The sequence below is a fragment of the Fukomys damarensis genome, unplaced genomic scaffold, assembly GCF_012274545.1.
Source record: "Fukomys damarensis isolate Sample0158 unplaced genomic scaffold, DMR_v1.0_HiC HiC_scaffold_21, whole genome shotgun sequence".
Taxonomy (NCBI): domain Eukaryota; kingdom Metazoa; phylum Chordata; class Mammalia; order Rodentia; family Bathyergidae; genus Fukomys; species Fukomys damarensis.
This window is the reverse complement of record NW_022900933.1, coordinates 17,761,606-17,778,494: the sequence shown is the minus strand read 5'-3', so window position 1 is coordinate 17,778,494 and position 16,889 is coordinate 17,761,606. Positions and strand designations below refer to the sequence as shown.

The following is a 16,889-nucleotide window of genomic DNA, read 5'->3' as shown; positions in this document are numbered from 1 at the left end:
GCCCTTACTATCGTCTATAACAGCTGCACTCAACAGTATCATTTATTTTGAGGATCAAGCAATCAAGAAAACATTCTTAATATAACAATGCAAGAAAGCAACTGTGGTTCAGGGTACACAGCACAGGCTACAGAACTCTGATAGTCTGCCCCAAGGTGCTATGGTAACCTGCCTTCTTTATACTTCCACCATTCTATCATTGTAAGGGCTGTTGAGAAAACTAGCATAACATAATCAACATCACAGGGTCTGAAGAACTTTTCCCCAATGCCTAAAAATTTCAAAATCTTCTATAGGAAATTCTGATCAAGAGACCACCAAGAGCTACTACCCCCATTTTACATGTAGCGTTGATGTTCATTCATCAAGTCCAGAAACAGAACGTCACCTCACTTCTGACAGCAGATAGGAACTGAGCAATAAGACTTTGAGTTAGATTGTGGATAGAAGCTAAAACCAGATTCAGACAATATCAAAGGAAAGATATAGAGGGTAGAAGAATATATGAGAAAAGAAAGCTACTGTTCATCCTAACAGCAAAGAACCAATAACAGGCTTGCTGGTACTTACTCTTGGCTTACCACCTCCTCATCCTCTGAGGATGATGCAGTTTCTTCCAGGTCCCGGGCCATCACAACTGGCATTTCCTTCAGGGTCTGTCATACAGTCAGCAAACAGGGGCCTCAGAGACCTCTCCTTGCAGATTCACTGTATCAGACAATTTGGGTGGCACAGATTCCTGCAAGAAAGTCAAGTGATCTGAAACTCAATGCAGCTCTCTATTCCTTGATTTTTGCTATGATCTGTCAAATAACGAAAGTGTATATATTTCTAAATAGTGCCCAATCTCTAGAAGCTTACCTCTGTCACAGTGCCTCACATATGACACAGAAGTCAAGATTTTTTTCAAACATACTGTCTCCATGTATGTAAGTGCTATTATTAAGTTTGTTTCTTATGTGACCTTTATACATTAGATCTAACATTAACCAAAGGGATAGACTCACTGCACTTTTAGGGCAGTCTGAGTTAGGTGACTGATTCTCAAAAAACAGATTCCCTGATAGACAAATCTGACCAGCATTAAAAATAAAAATTAAGGGGCTGGGGATTTAGCTCAGTGGATCCACCGCCTGCTTCACAAGCACAAGGACCCAAGTTCGATCCCCCGTACCACAAAAAAATAAATAAATAATAAAAATAAAAATTACGCCAGGTATGGGGGGGCACACGCCTGTAATCCCAGCACTCAGGGAGGCTGAGGCAGGAGGATCGCTGTGAATTTGAGACCAGCCTGGCATACATAGTGAGTTCCAGGTCAGTCTCAACTACATAGTGAGACCCTGTCTCAGAAAACCAAATAAATAAATAAATAAATATTAGAAAAATAAAAATTAAGACTCAACCTTCAAGACCCTTACAAATATGTATGTAAACTCTTTGACAAACACACATGCAAGATGCCATTATGTTTCTAGTCAAACCAATTCAACTAAACTAAAATATTGATAATATATTATCCCTAATCAAGGGTCATACAGGGGGGAAAAAAATTCCCTTCCAAATTATCTTATTATTCTCCCTCAGTAAAAATCACAACAAAACCATAAAAATCTGAACCCTAAATAAACACTAAAATTAGAAAACTTCCAACACAATATTTTTAACAAAATATTTTTCCATAGGAAAAAAGTACACGTTCGTTGTTTTATGGGAGAGAAAAAACTACATATACTGTAATGAAAATGTTTAAATGACTATAATCCCATTAATCAGAGATAACTATTTCATGTCAATCTTTCCAAACTTTATTGTTCTATAAACTCATAGTTAGCAATATTATTGTAAATAAGACCAAAAAAAAAAAAAAAAAACCCAAAACCACCGATCCTGATAAAGATCCCTACAGATCTTCAGCAGAAATACAGGCAATATCAAACGACCTCAATAACTCTTCGGGGGATTCCCAAAGGGATTCTCCGATCTTCCCAAAATACTGATTAAACCCTTTAACTTAACAACAAAACCCGCAAGCGAGGAAGGGATACCAGTCTTTTTCCTAAACTCCCCACAGAGAGAACAGACTCGACTCTGGGAAGATTAGACTTTCACCTAATGAGAGTTCTGGTCCTACAGGGACTTGCCCTCAGCGCCACGCCCAGCTCACCCCAATCCCAGGCAGATCTGCAGATGCTCCCCTCGCGAAGGACGCGGCGACTCTGCCGCAACGACTCAGTCTGGCGCGCCCGGAAGCTAACAGCTGCTCCAGGACTTTTGGAGGGAAGTGTAGGGCGCCTACCCAGAACCAGGAGCAAACCTCCCCACCGGTAAGGGGTAAGGAAGCGCGCGGGCTCAAGGATTTACCTGTCTCAACTTCCCATGGCTCGGGGTGGGCAGGCGGGGACCGCGCTCTGAGCCTACCTCTCACCTCCTTCCCCAGCCAGGCTCAGAGCAGCGGTAGACTGCTGCTTCCCCGGTTACTACAACAACCAACAAGCAACCGCCCTTTCGTCATCACGGCGCGGCACAAAGCCCTGCCCACGGCAGAAGGAAGTCTTGATTTCTTTTATCCACTCTTTTTTTGTTCCTCCGCCCCTAAAAGGTTGACTCCAAACCCAGAGTTCCGCCACAATCAATAAGAGAGTGTAGTGCATGGGCGGTGTACAGGGGAGAGGTTTAGGCGGCAACCGCTGATTGGCAGCAAAGGAGTTCACTCCCCATCTCCTGCTCGAGCAAAACCGGCACAGCCAATCAGGGGCAGGGCTACCGGGAACGACCCAATCCTGGAGCAGGGCTAAGAGCGGGGGGGTAGACAAATGGCTCAGGTGGACCTAGGGCTGGAGCTGTCCTGGGGGAGCTTGCTCGCTGCAGCGGTGCTGGGGATCAGATCGCCAGGTAGGATTTAGAAACGGATGTAGGTGTCTGCGTCCTATCTGATTGACAGGATCTGAGGAATCTGGAAAAATGGGGGTTATCAGGGAGGCCACGTTTTGGGGAAAAAGAGTTCGAGAGACCAGGACAAGAGAGAGCTAAGGTGGGAAGGGAGAGAGAGCTTAGTAAATTCGGGAACGAAGGAATGGATGATTTAACGGACACTATGAGCTTTGCACTGTGCAAGAAGCCTTCACTTTTTCTCATGCAGTTTCTATTATCCTTAAGGGAGTTATATGTACCCCCATTTTGCAGATCAGCCTGCAAAATGTAAATTACTTGCCCAGGGTAACATAGCTACCGAATAGCAGGGACAGCATAATGGGGTTGAGATACTGGGAGAAGCAATTCAGAAAGGCTCAGGTTGCCTGCTGGGATTTGTAAGTTCTGTTGGGATGTAGGGTAGTGGGTGAATGGGCGTCCGCGCAGCTTTTGAAACCCTAGGAGAAGACCTGACTCTCCTATTGGGAGGAGCTGAGAAAGTAAAGGGCAAGATGGGTCATGGTCCAGGCAAGTGACTGAGATGTCTAACAGATCCATGTTCTCTCTTGACTTAAACTGGACACCTTCGTGACCAACGCTTACCTGAGGGATTCATCAGTTCATTCTTTCTCCTCTAGAGCTCTTTTTTTGCTTGGGTTTTGATGCCTCACATTGTTTGGGCCGATGCTGACTTTAATACCTATCTCAGCTGGGTCGTGTGAGACCATACTGAAACTTCTATTGCCAGAGTGGCAAAGGAAGGTTTGGTAGCTGATTATCACTTTGGACCGAAGAAGTTAATCCGACAACAGAGAATACACCATGGACCTAACGGTGGTGTAGGTGGTGCTGGTGGTGATGGGGGGAAGCTTGTTCCTTTATTAGATCCTTTATCTAAATAGGATTCATTTATATAGTTTTTTTGTTTTGTTTTGTTTTTTGTACCAGGGATTGAACTCAGGACCTTGCATTTGCCAGGCAGGCACTGCACCACTGAGCTGCATCCCCAGCCCCTAAATAGGATTCATTTAAATCCAGTTGAGTGAACTCATTACTCAGCAAGGGTTGATATAAGCTTAAAAAAAAAGCATACGTACAACCTAATTATATTTTTCATACAGTTTGAGGACAGAGTAGAAATGATAATGCTTGACTTCCTCAAAAGTAGAAACTTTATCAAAATATTCTCAATAAGGTAGTATTACAATATAAATTCCAACAGACAAAGGTTCTTGTCTTAACTGTACCATGTATTAGCTGTACAACCTCAAGCAAATCACTTAACCTCTGTCCCAACTCTCTTATAAAATAAATACTAATACTATCTGCCTATCTTGTAAAGATGAAGTGAAATAATAATATGTCAGGTGCTTGGCACAGTGAGTGGTTGAAGTGCCCAGTAAGTGATAGCTATTGTTATTTTTCTCGGTGTTGCCTTCCACACCAACACTGTTGTTTCTTTCTCCATATAATCTTACTACTTCTGAAGTCATAGCAGTTATGCTTAACTTTTAGATCTAACTTATGAAGCATGATGTATCTGAGGGGCAGAGAAAAGCTAAAGATATAAACGGTGCATCACACCATAGGTTTTACTCAAATATCTAGGGCTTCTGTAGCCCTGGAATGATCTGTCATCAATAACCAGGCAGGTAACTGTGTGTATATTTATAGCCATCTTTGAAGCTGGATATGGTGGCATACACCAGTAGTCCCAGCACTCTGGGAGGCTGAGGCAGGAAGATTACAAATTCAGGACCAAACTAGGCAACTTAGACTTTGTCTCAAAAACAAAACAAGCACACTGGGGGATGTTTCTCAATGTGAAGGACCTTGGTTCAATCCCCAGTACTCTAGATAGAAAGAGAGAGGAAGGGAGGAAGAAAAGAAAGGAAGGAAAGAAGGACTCCTTTCAGTCACTTTCATAAAAGGCAAAGATACTGGAACACTGGTCCCCAAGAGAAAAGAGTTCTCATTTAGGGTAATACTATATTTTGGAGCAATTACTTGGACAAAGATAAGTACTGTGCCACATACTGCAGAGTATACTATTCATTTGCCACTCTTAGTGTGACAGAGTATTGAGACCAATTTCCATAAACCTTGCACAGAATTCCATTCCACTGCTTTATAGTAATATTCGTACATCTCCTTTTCTTCTGTTTCCTTTCTTTCCATGTTTTCCCCCACTGGATTTGTCATATCTACCCTTTATATTATTTAGCACTTGTCACTCTGAGTGAAGGTCGCCACACTTTGGTTTAGGGTAAAAATTTCCAGGCAGCAAGCTAACCCTGTGAAGTAAGAGGTGTGTTGAGCCAGGTAGTTCAGGAACCTAAGGTAGGAGAATTGCAGATCTGAGACCAGCCTGGGCATGTTATCAAGATCCCATCTCAAAAGAAGAGAGTAGTGTGTTAAGAAAACTGGGGTGAGTGGCCCTAAAGGAGAATCCCTAAAGTGATTGGCCAGTTGAGCTTACTAAAGCCCTCATAAGTGGGACACGGGTCGAGCACAGGCTAGTAAGGCAGCTTCTGGTGAAAGTGCACTCATCTGCATTGTCGCATGTTCTGTGCCTTTGTTTTCAGGGCAAACACCTTCTCGGACGTGGGGGTCACCATGAGCCGTTTCCTGAATGTGCTCCGGAGCTGGCTGGTCATGGTGTCCATCATAGCCATGGGGAACACGCTGCAGAGCTTCCGAGACCATTCCTTCCTCTATGAAAAGCTCTACACTGGCAAACCCAACCTTGGTAAGAAGCCGAAGAACCACATCCTATTTAAGAGTGGCCTCGCAGCGGTTCCCAAGCCAGGCGGCTTGTGTTCAGAACCATCCAGGACACTGAAAAATAAACAAAGAACGAAGTACAAGCTAGCTATTTCCCTCTCTGAATCTAATGACTGAGCGTAGGAGGGACGAGAAATCTAGTTTCTAAAACCTCCAGGTAATTCTCAGGCTGCCTAGTCTAGCCTCTGATAGCCACAGAGGTAACAGGCTAACACTTGACCCTTCTCCCTCAAGCTTCTCTGCATAGCTATTCATTCATCCCACACTGCCCTGGACAAAGTGTGTGTACAAAAGGTGATTTAGGGCAAGGGAGTCCTCATCCGGTGACACTGAGGTGCGCAACTAGAAAACCATGAAGAAGCTTTTAACAGCATCTCCGAGCCCTCTTCAGAAATCAGGTCATGGCACCCATGGTGGATGTCCCACATTACAGGTGGGCAGTTACTAATCCCGGGGCTCCCTCCATGATGGAGGCCCTGAGCAGATACCCCAAATCCCTCCACATTGGACTCCGAAGATGAACCCTCTGAATGCTCACAGAAGCCTTTCCTGCCTTGCTGACCTCTCTGCTGGGTGTGTTTACACCTCGGCCCGCACTGCGTTGCGCTGTTGCAGGGATACTTTGAGCTGCAGTGCTGTGCCGTAACAGCAGACCGTTAGTCCTCTGTCACATTTGTAGCTAACCTCGATTCAGGATCTGACCTAGATCACTTCTTCTGCAACATCTGGGTGTAAAATGAAATTAAGTAGGCTAAGGCTTATTTTGAACACCGTTCAAACAGGAGTAAAAAAACCTGGAAAACTGAGTAGGAAAAAAAAATTTTTTTTGCCCTCAAATGCTGCCCTTACATGGTCCTAGAACCCTGTATATGTACATAGGACTTAAAAAATTCTCTGACCTGGCCCTTTAAATTTAAAATTGAGATAGAGATGCTCAGAGGCCATGGGACTTGCTGTAAGGCCTTTTCATCAAAATTATCCGATTTGTTTTAAACAATGTTTATTAGCTTTCTGGGGCTAATATAGGCATTTCGTTGACATCTGGATTTTTTTTTTCCTTCACTATCGTCTGAAAGTCTTTATTGTTGTGAATTTGGTAGAGCTATCTGGTTTTAACAAAGGCTAGAATATCTTTAAAGCCCAGGTAAACATTAAAAGACCGATCAGTTGTGAGTCTTGTCCCTTGAGATTTCTCTTGCTCAGCAGGGGAGAAGCCAGCAGAGGAAAGTAGCATTGCTTTCACTGTTTTGGCATTCCCAAGCTGCCTTAGGTCAGTGACTACACATTTAAGTCACCCAGCAAAGAGTTTCTAGAAAATATTTATGCCAGGGCCAAAGAGAGCATAGTATAATTGGGCCAATACTCAGGCCTTAATAATTTTATAAAACTCCCTTAGTTGACTGCAGTAAGTGTCCAGGGTCAAGAACCACTATAATAAATGTTTGCTTCAAAGAAAAAAAGAAACCACTACTATGGTGGGATATGACCCATACTTTCGGGACAAGATGTTTAATACAGCAGTGTCAGAATGATGCCACCAAGAAGTTTCCCCAGAAAACTCCAAAGAAATAGTACCTTGCTCCACTCCGGTGTGCACAGGAAACCAGCCTGGTTTGGGTCTTGTTCAGACAATGTAGGTCTGGGTTCAGAAAGACCAGAGACTCAGATCTCTTGGAAACTGTAATCCACATCTTTAGGGCATCTCAGTTGGAGCCAGTCTCACTGAGATCTCTCCTGGTTCCCTCTCAAGTCTTCTGGCCTCCTCCTTGGCATCTTGTGTTCCCTGACCATCTTTGCAGCATCCCCCAGACCTGCCTTGATCAGGCTCGCTGGGCTTCCAGGAGCAGTTATTTGCCTATGTGGGTGCGTTGTTGGGTTTCCAGCTATAGACCTCTGAAGAGGATCTGAGAAGTCCTCGTTCTCATTCTGTTCCGTTCCTCCTAGTCCCCAGGTGTGGCCCCAGAGCCTCCATTCTGCCCAGCCGCAGGGGGGTCAAGCTCAGCTCCTTTCTGTGAAATGGAAGGAACTGGGAAGGAACTCCAGCCCTCCACTTCTCAACACTCTTGCTTTTTCTGCTACACAGTGAATGGCCTCCAAGCTCGGACCTTTGGAATTTGGACCTTGCTCTCATCGGTGATTCGCTGCCTCTGTGCCATTGACATCCACAATAAGACGTATGTAAGGGAAGGAAGAGCTTTAGCATTCTTTTGTGGGAAATCGGGTGCTAGGCAAACTCCATCATCCTTGTTGTTGGGACCCACAAATCATTTTACTACATTATCCTAAAATGTGGATAATAAAAGACCAACAGGCTCCATTCCTTCCAGGCTGAAAAAACACAACAGACTTAACAAGTCTTTAAAATCTGAAAGTCTTTGGAACAAACTGCAGTAATCTGCACCATGCCCCCTGCTTCTTAACTAAACAGTAAGCCTCTCAGCCAGGTGTGGTACATGGCCTGCACTCAGGAGGGTCAAGAGTCGGCGGTCAGCCTGGGCTACACAGGGAGGCATTGTCTCAAAACAGAAAAGGAAAAAGAGAAAAACTACTAAAGAGATTAATAAAAGAAAAAAAAAAAGACTCAGTCTTTAGAGTCAGTCTTTCTTCTTCTTCTTCTTTTTTTTTTTTTTTTTTTTTGGTACCAGGCATCAAACTCAGGACCTTTGCTGGTGAGGCAGGTACAGTGCCACTGAGCTAAATCCCCGGCCTCAGTCTTTCTTCTACTAAAGAAGTACAGTGGTATACTCTTTAGCTGCAGGTTTTCGTTTTTATTTTGTGGTGTTGGGCACTAAACCTGGGGCCTTGAGCGTGGTAGGCACTGTACCACTGAGCTACATCCCCAGCCTGGTGTGCTCATTTTAGAATAGCCACCCACATATGGCTTTCTCACATTTCTCCTGAGAGGCAGGCATGAACACAAACCCAGTCCGTGAGAAAAGAGACCCCACGAGTAAGCTGCTGTCTGCTTAGGCAGTCAGTGGGTGAGGGGGAATGCTACCCCGTGTGCCGCCTATCCGAACTAAGCATGCAACAGTTGTAGGCAATGGTAGCCTCCTGTCTAGATGATGTTCTATCTAGTTTTGGCCACTGGAGGGGGCTAAAGCTTTCTTCCTAGCAATTATCATCACAAGCTAGATGGAAACAGATTGCTCAGTCCACAGGGTGAGATTGTCAAAATGCCAACCTCACACAGAGCTTTGTCTTATCCAAGCTCTCAGCCGCTGAGGAAAAGAGAAGGCAGTAGTACTCGTTGAGCCCCTCTAATTGTGGCAGAGCTTTCACCTCCATGACCTTGATTAAGCCGACTCCTGGCAGCCCTAGGAGGCAGTGGTTTTCATTCCTGATTTTGCACATCTAAATCTTAAGAGACCCAATTAATTTAGATTGAAGAAGCCTGACTCAGGTGGGATTTGAAGCAAGCCCTCTGATCGTTCCAACTTTATTTTTAATTTTTTTAACTTGAAACTGTGGTTTACTTGCCCTAGATTGACATATATTTTTGGACACAGTATGGTTTAGAGGAAACAGCCTGGGCCAAGAACGAAAAGAAAGTGCATTCTGATCTGTTGTGCTGGTAACTAGCTTCATAGCAACGCACTCATTGTTTACTTTCTCCGCACCTTTGTCTCTTCACCTGTGAAATGATGAAGATGGCCGTTGTGTTTCTCAGCGTGGCTGAGAGGGAGGACTGAATGATCATTTGAAGGATCTTCACCATGGGAAGAATCGCTGGAGTACATCCTGTGTTCACTGTGCTTTGCAGTGAGCAGAGGCGACTCACACATGCCCTTACCTTTCTTACCCTTCACTTTTCCCCTCACCAGGAACAGGGTAGCTACAAATGCTAACTTGCCGTTTCTGGCCCTTCCAGCTAGGACTTTGGTCTAGGCACTTCTGGCATGTACTCTGATCTTCTTCCCTCCCAGACTTGAAAAGCAAAAAGCAACACAGTGCGCTCTTGTTTACCAAATGTATATAAAAAAACCATGCACCAGAATAATGAAACCATTTACTTCTGGGTTGGAGGGATGGAGAAGGTCAAGATAAGATAATGCTACACAGAATGCTTTAACTGTTATCTGCAAAACTTGTTTGTTTTCCTGAGACTGTCTCACTATGTAGTTCAGGCAAGCCTTGAATTCATTATGTGGCCCAGGCTGGCTTCAAACTCATGGGAATACTCCTGCCTCAGCCTCCTGATTATAGACATGTACCACCATGCCGGACATACTTTATTTTTTTGTAATATTTTACTTATTAGAAAAAAATGTCTAAACAAAAATCTCCAAATTTGATGGTGCTAGATACTGATTGCATGGAAGTCATTATAATATTGTATAATTTTTTTATGTGTTTGAAGTGTTTCCTAAATTTTTTAATTTCATAATTTAGAAAAATGTTATCACAGGCTGGGTGTAGTGGCACACACTTGTAATCCCAGCACTCAGGAAGCTGAAGCAGGAGGTGCTCTATGAGTGTGAGGCCAGCCTGGGCTACATAGTAAGTTCAAGGTCAGCCTAAGTACATAGTGAGACCCTGTCTCAAAAAACCAAAAGGAAAAAAATGTTATCAGCAACCCAGGTGATAGCAGTCTATCTCCTCTACCTCACAGTCACAGCTGAGGAACAAGTTGGAGTTCTCATCCCATGGCAACGTTGCTGTGTCTGCTGCCTGGCCACTCTTCTAAGGCTAAGATCCAGAGTAACCAGCCTGTGCTACCAGCACATCGCAAAGCCTCAGAGATGCCGCGCACCTTGCGCCCCATTCAGGACATTCATTCTATAAACACTGGCTGGCGTGTGGACAGACACCAGTTCCGCAAGTCGCCTCTTAGGTGCAATAGAGCCTGAACCGTCTGCACTGCCTGGGATTGCCATACCCAGACTGCTCAGCTCTAGCTAAGCTCTGGCTAAGAGTCAGAGCCCACTCTGGGTATATGGACCATTCTCTCAGAGCCTCTAAAGCCTTTAGTTTTGCCCTAGGTGACGGCAGAGTGATGTGATCAAATAGCCTGGTGCTTTCCTGAACAAGCATCCTTCTTTTTTAAACCGCAGTCATCGCACCTGTGTATAGGTCTGACTCCTCTCTTCCCATCTCTGTCTGCTCCCTTGCAGGCTCTATCACATCACACTGTGGACCTTCTTCCTCGCCCTGGGCCACTTCCTGTCTGAGTTGCTTGTGTTTGGAACTGCAGCTCCCACAATCGGCGTCCTGGCACCCCTGATGGTGGCAAGTAAGCACCCCGCCACCCCAGAACTGCAGCAGCTGGCCCAGCTCCAGGGATGTCCAGGGATTCTCTAAAAGAGGCTGAGTTGTTGCCCACTCATCTTTTCTGTGTGTCTAAGGTTTCTCAATCCTGGGCATGCTGGTCGGGCTGCGGTACCTGGAGGCAGAACCAGTATCCAGGCAGAAGAAAAGGAATTGAGGCCAGCGCTACCACCTCCAAAACATTCTCATCTTCCACCTCTGCTGTCTTCCTCCTTCATCCTCTCTTCTGTTCAGTTTCTTCTCAGCTCTGTCCTCAGCCCCTTTCCCACTTTTAGCCTCTAAATTTTCTGGTTTTGTTTTCCATTTTAAAATTTTTAAGATGTATCACGCACACAGAAAAGCACATCACACGTATGAATAATTTAAAGATAATTTTAAAGTGGCTACTCTCCCTAACACCATCTGAGTCAAGAAACTGCCACTGAGGCCCTCCCACACCCACGACCACCTTCCCCCCCACGCTCCCTTTTCCAAAGCCTTCTGCTTGTTTTCCTTTTACTTCCGTCCCCTGATTTGATTTGTGTGGTGGGAAGAGGAGACTGAACTGAAAGCTGCTGCCCACCCCGAGCAGCTGTGACCAAGGGCTGCTTCACGGCATCGTCCACACGCACTGCGGCTGGACCCGAGACTCGGAACCGTCCCTGGGACAGGGACAGGGACAGGCAGTGCTTCTGAAGAGGGCTCGAGCAGGACCAAGGCTCCTCTCTTACCACAGGCAGGGGAGGGTTGGGAGAGTCTGGGCTGTTTTTAGACCTTCTGGTCAATTGTATTTGTGTCACAGATTTTGTAATTAAAAAAAGAAAAAAGAACCCTCTGCTGTGCTCAGTCCTTGTACTTTGACCTCCTCTAAGACAAGAGCAGCCTGGCCCTTCCTGAGCCCTAGGGTAAGAGAGTCACAGCTTTCTGCCTGATCAGATCCTCCGCTTGAGGGGGACAGCTCAAGAGCCCGGTCGGCCCAGCTGCCTCCACACCTCCTGTTCCTTTGTCATTTACTTTCACACCTTTTCTCTCCCTACTCCCCCATGCTGGGGATTGAACCAGGGCTTTTGTACTGCGCTACCCCCCCCTCCATCTACCTATCTAGATAAAGGATCTCTTGTTGATAAATTGCACAGGCTGGGCTCAAATCTGCAACCCTCCAGTGCCAGCTTCCCAGAGTGCTGTGATTATAGGCATGTGCTACCATACTGAGCTTCCTCAAAGTCAAATCTTCCTCTTTCCCATCTTCAAGGTTCTGAGTTCACAACTCAGCATCAAGACCCTTTCCTACTTTCTTCCTAAAGAAATGGGTTCTTGAGGATGCCAAGACAAAACAGAATTAGCATAGAAGGAAAGGCTGCATGACCTTGAAAAGGAGCCAACTAGACCCCGAGCAGGCGCCTCCCTCCACACACTGCCCACACAGTGATTATACTGGAAAGGCCACTTGTTATTTCAGTGTTTATTGAGTATTTCTCTCTGCCAGACACTGGAAAAATCGACAAGATAGGCAGCCCTCCACGCCTGTGGGGGTTACACTAGTCAAGGTGGTAGGAACTTCTGATAGAAGAATCTTACAGAAAACAAGGTGTCTCAAACAAGAGGAGGGAGGTGGAGGGTATGAGGAAATCAAACCTCTCTGTGAGGTGGTGGGATTTTAAGTGAGACTTAAGCTCGGGAGTCAGAGGTCTTGAGACATGAAGCAGGCACTTAAGGCCGAGAGAGGGGCACCTGGAAGGCAGAGTCTTGTTCACGGAGTGAGTTCAGTGTAACGAGTATGATGAAGAGGAAGTGAAAGGGAGGCAGAGTCTTGCAAGGGCATGAAGACGGTCAACGTTAGTTCTTGAACACACTGGGAATTTTCTCCTTCAGGCCCCCAGCCCCAGCAGAGCTAGAGGTGAACCCAGGGCTTTGCATTTTTAGGCAAGCATTCGATCACTGAACTACATCCCCAGTTCCGGCAGCTCTTTAGGGGAAAAGGAACAAAATCTATCCTAAACAGTAAAGAGGACACGGCTGGTGCAGCCCAAGTTATGAGGATTACAGTCTTCAGGGATGGTCTCATGTGGACTCTGGCCGTGGCTCTGTGATTCGGCTTTGCCCAGCTGTGTTGCTTCCTCGGGCTCCTTTATGGAGCCAAAAGGGGGCACAGCGATTCCAGGCTGCAACCCTCCACACTACTACATCTAGAGAAAGAGCTTCGTGCTAAGAACCATCTTTTCCTTACCACTGTTGAAAAGAGGCGGTGAGGGGGTGTAGGCAGTGACCTGAGAGTTAACATCTGAGTGCAGAGACAGAAAATAGAATTAGCGCAGAGAAACAGCTGCATGACCATGAAAAGGAGCCAACTTGACCCCAAGGATGATGCCCGGGAGCAGGCCCCTCCCCTCTATACAGCCCAGGAAGGCTCTTTCTGGCTGGAAGCCACAGAAAAGAGAGAAGCAAAGTATAAAGTGTGGATCCTCTGGGGCCGGAGATTTAGCTCAGTGGCATCGTGCCTGCCTTGCAAGCACAAGGTCCTGAGTTGGATATCTGATACCAGAAAAATTAAAGTGGGATTCCCTAAAATATGGATCCTTTAAGCGTGGATCTAAAGAGATGATGTAAGTAGAACATTTACCTTAACAGCCCAGGCTTGAGTCTGAGTCCCTCCCCAGGTGACTTAAAGTAGAATGGAGATAGGTGTAAAAAGCATTAAGATGTGTTATTAACCAGGTGTTGTGGTGTGCACTTAAAATTCTAGCACGCAGGGCACTAAGGCAAGAGGATAAACGCAAGTTTGAGGCCAGCCTAGGCTACAGAGTTCAAGGCCAGTTTGAACTACAAGTGAGACCCTGTCTCAAATAAAAACAAAAAAAGAAAACAGGTAAGTACATGCACGAAATCCCCATGGTGAATGTAATCATCATGTATTGCAAGCATGTACTAATAAAACTTTAAAATAAGTGAAATAGGGCCAAGGATTTAGCTCAATGGTGCTGCCACCTGCCTCACAAGCACAAGGTCTCAAGTTCAATCTCCGGTACCAAAGATAAATAAAGACCTGTCTCTTAAAATAAGTGAAGTAGAGCTATACTGTCTACACCTAAGACTTGCTAGTAAATGCAGTGCTACGATGCCACATAGTGCAGCACTAGGGAAGAAATATACAGGAAACAGATCAAAGCAGCCTCTCGGCGGCCCAGGTGCAAGGTGAGCACAGTCGGGGTGGGAGTAGTGGCAGGAAGTAGGACTGGTCAGAAGGAAATCCGGCAGAGCACCACTGCGGATGCTGGGCCCCAGCTGTGGACTCTGGCCAGAGCGAGCCGGTGCGTGACGGGGATGATCACAGAACAAACACTTCGGCCACTCTCTGAGGCAGAGCCAAAAGCAACACTGGGCTGTCCCGTCAGCAGTCACATTTCCATGTGTGCACCCTGGGGGAAGAGGCCAGGGTCACTCGCTGGCCACTGAGTTGCAGTATCCCACGTAAGCAGACAGAAACCTTTACAGTGCCATCGTTCTTTTTTATTCATTTATCTTTTGAGATGGAGACTTGCTATGTCGCCCAGACTGGCCTCAAACTCAGTCCTCTGCCTTAGCTCCCCAGTAGCTGGGATCATAGGTATGTACCACCACACCCAGGTACAGTCTTTAAAAAAGTCACCTGGAGGGTGGCACTCACGTCCGCAGAGGACAGATCCTACTGCTCCTCCAGCTCCTCTAGCCTTCCCTACACACTCCAGCCACAGCCCTCAGAAATGCATGATAATCTCGTGGGGGCTGCCAGAAACTGCCTCTGCCCCACCAAATGACCACGCAGACCACTTTAAGATCCCTTTATTGCCTCAAAAACTGGTATCACAAATAGAAAATACAACTTGTGTTTTTAAAATAAAGCCCTGGATTCAGTAAACATGCAGTGAATACATTTTGAGGGGCCGAAGAATAAATACTTGTCTCCTGTCCAAAAGTAAGGCACACCTCCCTTCTACCCCAACCCTCACTTCTCTACAAGAGTAGACTTCTTTTATTACATACACAGCATCCCATCCCTTGCTTGGTTCTGTATACAGATACTGCATACAAATACTATTCTGTATGCTCATCTGGTCCCCCAGGGCCAACACCAGCACCCAGCCAGCCCAGGCTGCTCTGATACACTAAGGCCAGGACCAACCATGGCCAAAGCCAGACAGCAGTGGTCCATGTCACAGCTGCTCAATGCACAGGAGAAACCCCTAAATTCCTCTTGTTTCAGGAGATGCTACTGATGCCCGTGAGAAGAGCCAGACGAGGAGGCTAAGCAGGAAAGGGGGTCAGCTTCAATTGGTTAAAGGGGATCCCTTTAACTTTAGAATATCTGACCAAGACTATTGCTAGCAGGAGGTAGGAGAGAGGGTGGATGTGAAAATGCTGTCCCCACTAGAGGTGGGATATGTTCAGTTCAAGCAGACTCAATGCCCATTTCAAGAAGCACCTTTCCTGCTACCCCTCTCCTCTCGTCTCTCAGGCGCAGCCTTGGACTTGTCAGAGAGGATTTTCAGTGAAGTCGAGAGTGAACTGGGCTGTGACTGCTCCTCAGGATAGAACACGTGCTTAGGCTATTGGCTGAGTCTCCTAGTGCAGGGTCCAGATGAGGGCGTAGGGAACGGCCAGGGACGCACTGATGTACCTGGACAAGAACTGCTTTTGTGGGAAAACTACCTTCCCCTCCCAGCTCAAGGTAGTTACTCCTCCCAGATCAGTTCCTTCGGCATGGCCACAACAGAATATTGGTCAAGTTTATTGATATTTGGTCTGATCAGCTCCTAGAACAATATGCAGATAGATCCCAATATTAGACAGATCCCCGCTGGGGCCAAGGGTTCTAAGGGAGTTACCCTGTGAGGCTGTTCTGAGGGAGGTTGTCACACAGTCCCTCTGATGACCCAGGAACGCAGAAGGAAGGCAGGGCAGCTTGCCTTCCCTTAGAAAGAACTGGGCTGCAGGTGAAGAGGCCCTTAAGACACTAGAAAATTTCATATCCTGAATAAGCTTTCTTCCTGTGATAATTTTGCAAGTGTTCTCCAAGAGGGTGAAGGTGATGAGAGAAGGCGAGGGGCCAAGACAGGATGACTCGAATACCATGCGCCAGCCCGCCCAACACTGCCACCTTCAAGCTCCTCAAGGGGTAGGGGTGGGGAATAAGAAACCAAGCTCTCAGGGGGTTCCCGGAAGCACAGGTACTGCCATGCGAGCCACAAATATTTCAGCTGGTTCCCTCCAAAAGCTTCTCCAATGAAGACCTGTGCTGGCAGTGAGAGCTGGACTGAGTGAAGAGGTGGGGTGTTCGTGTTCCCTGAGTCGCCGCCACCTCTCAGAGATGGACCTCTGTTATGACAGTGGGCGCCTTGCTGGTGTTACTGTCCTCGTCCTCCTCCTCGTCCTGGGCTTTCTGTAAGGCAAAGCAGACAGGCAGCCCTGTGGGTAAAAAGCGCAAGGCTCTGCCCTGGATGCAGCAGCTGCCTGGCCCTGACTCTAATCAGTGGGCCTGAGCCAGAGGCCATTCAGTATCCACAAGAACAATCAAAGCCAATGGGGAAAAGCAGCCGCCAGCCCCTGCCTAAGTGCACCCCCCAAGCCCTGCTCCCCACAATTGCCACTATCAAAGGGAAAAGGCCAGTTTCCTATGACACCACCATAACCACAAACCACCTTACTCAGAGGACTTCGTCCCAAGCTCTACTGGATGGAAGCAGAAGACGGGCAAGAAGTCACCTCCATGCACCACCAACCAGCTGTCCAAAGTGGCAGCTCTGAGACTCCCTAAGCATTTCCACCTGCCCCCTTTAAGCGGGGGGCCCAGACTGGGGGGCATTATTACAATCTCCATGGAATGGACGCCACAGTGGAACTTTTTAAAGGCAGCATGTATAAATGTATATATAAACTTAATGCGGTGTATTCATACTTTATGCAGAGGC

General features: G+C 46.5%; 3 protein-coding genes across 7 annotated transcripts in view; 1 reads left to right on the top strand and 2 right to left on the bottom strand.

Moving 5' to 3' along the window:
* Ttll5 (tubulin tyrosine ligase like 5) overlaps window positions 1–2,505 on the bottom strand; it is a 252,450-nt gene extending 249,945 nt beyond the window's left edge. For all 5 annotated transcript variants that reach the window (XM_010645542.3, XM_010645541.3, XM_010645544.3 and 2 more), the window contains exons 1-2: window positions 2,365–2,505; window positions 571–739 (exon numbers count right to left, since the gene is read on the bottom strand). In XM_010645542.3, the coding sequence (XP_010643844.1) occupies window positions 571–644 (74 nt within the window). In that variant the 5' untranslated portion in view covers window positions 645–739; window positions 2,365–2,505. The remainder of the gene's footprint in view (window positions 1–570; window positions 740–2,364) is intronic.
* A 287-nt stretch (window positions 2,506–2,792) lies between these two features.
* On the top strand, window positions 2,793–11,760 carry Erg28 (ergosterol biosynthesis 28 homolog). The gene is made up of 5 exons (XM_010645540.3): window positions 2,793–2,895; window positions 5,499–5,662; window positions 7,781–7,871; window positions 10,812–10,930; window positions 11,043–11,760. Exons 2-5 carry the CDS (start codon window positions 5,530–5,532, stop codon window positions 11,120–11,122), a joined length of 423 nt encoding a protein of 140 aa, XP_010643842.1. The 5' UTR covers window positions 2,793–2,895; window positions 5,499–5,529; the 3' UTR covers window positions 11,123–11,760.
* A 4,113-nt stretch (window positions 11,761–15,873) lies between these two features.
* The window catches only part of Flvcr2 (FLVCR heme transporter 2), a 55,309-nt gene continuing 54,293 nt past the window's right edge, over window positions 15,874–16,889 (bottom strand). Inside the window, exon 10 of the mRNA XM_010645539.2 lies at window positions 15,874–16,360. Within this exon, the coding sequence (XP_010643841.1) occupies window positions 16,283–16,360 (78 nt within the window). The 3' untranslated portion in view covers window positions 15,874–16,282. The remainder of the gene's footprint in view (window positions 16,361–16,889) is intronic.

Excerpts from the sequence above, each read along its gene's own strand:
- Erg28 (XM_010645540.3), top strand. The coding sequence starts at position 5,530 with ATGAGCCGTTTCCTGAATGTGCTCCGGAGCTGGCTGGTCATGGTGTCC. Across the intron at positions 7,872-10,811 it reads ATTGACATCCACAATAAGAC|GCTCTATCACATCACACTGT; the intron begins GTATGTAAGGGA and ends GCTCCCTTGCAG. Across the intron at positions 10,931-11,042 it reads GGCACCCCTGATGGTGGCAA|GTTTCTCAATCCTGGGCATG; the intron begins GTAAGCACCCCG and ends TGTGTGTCTAAG.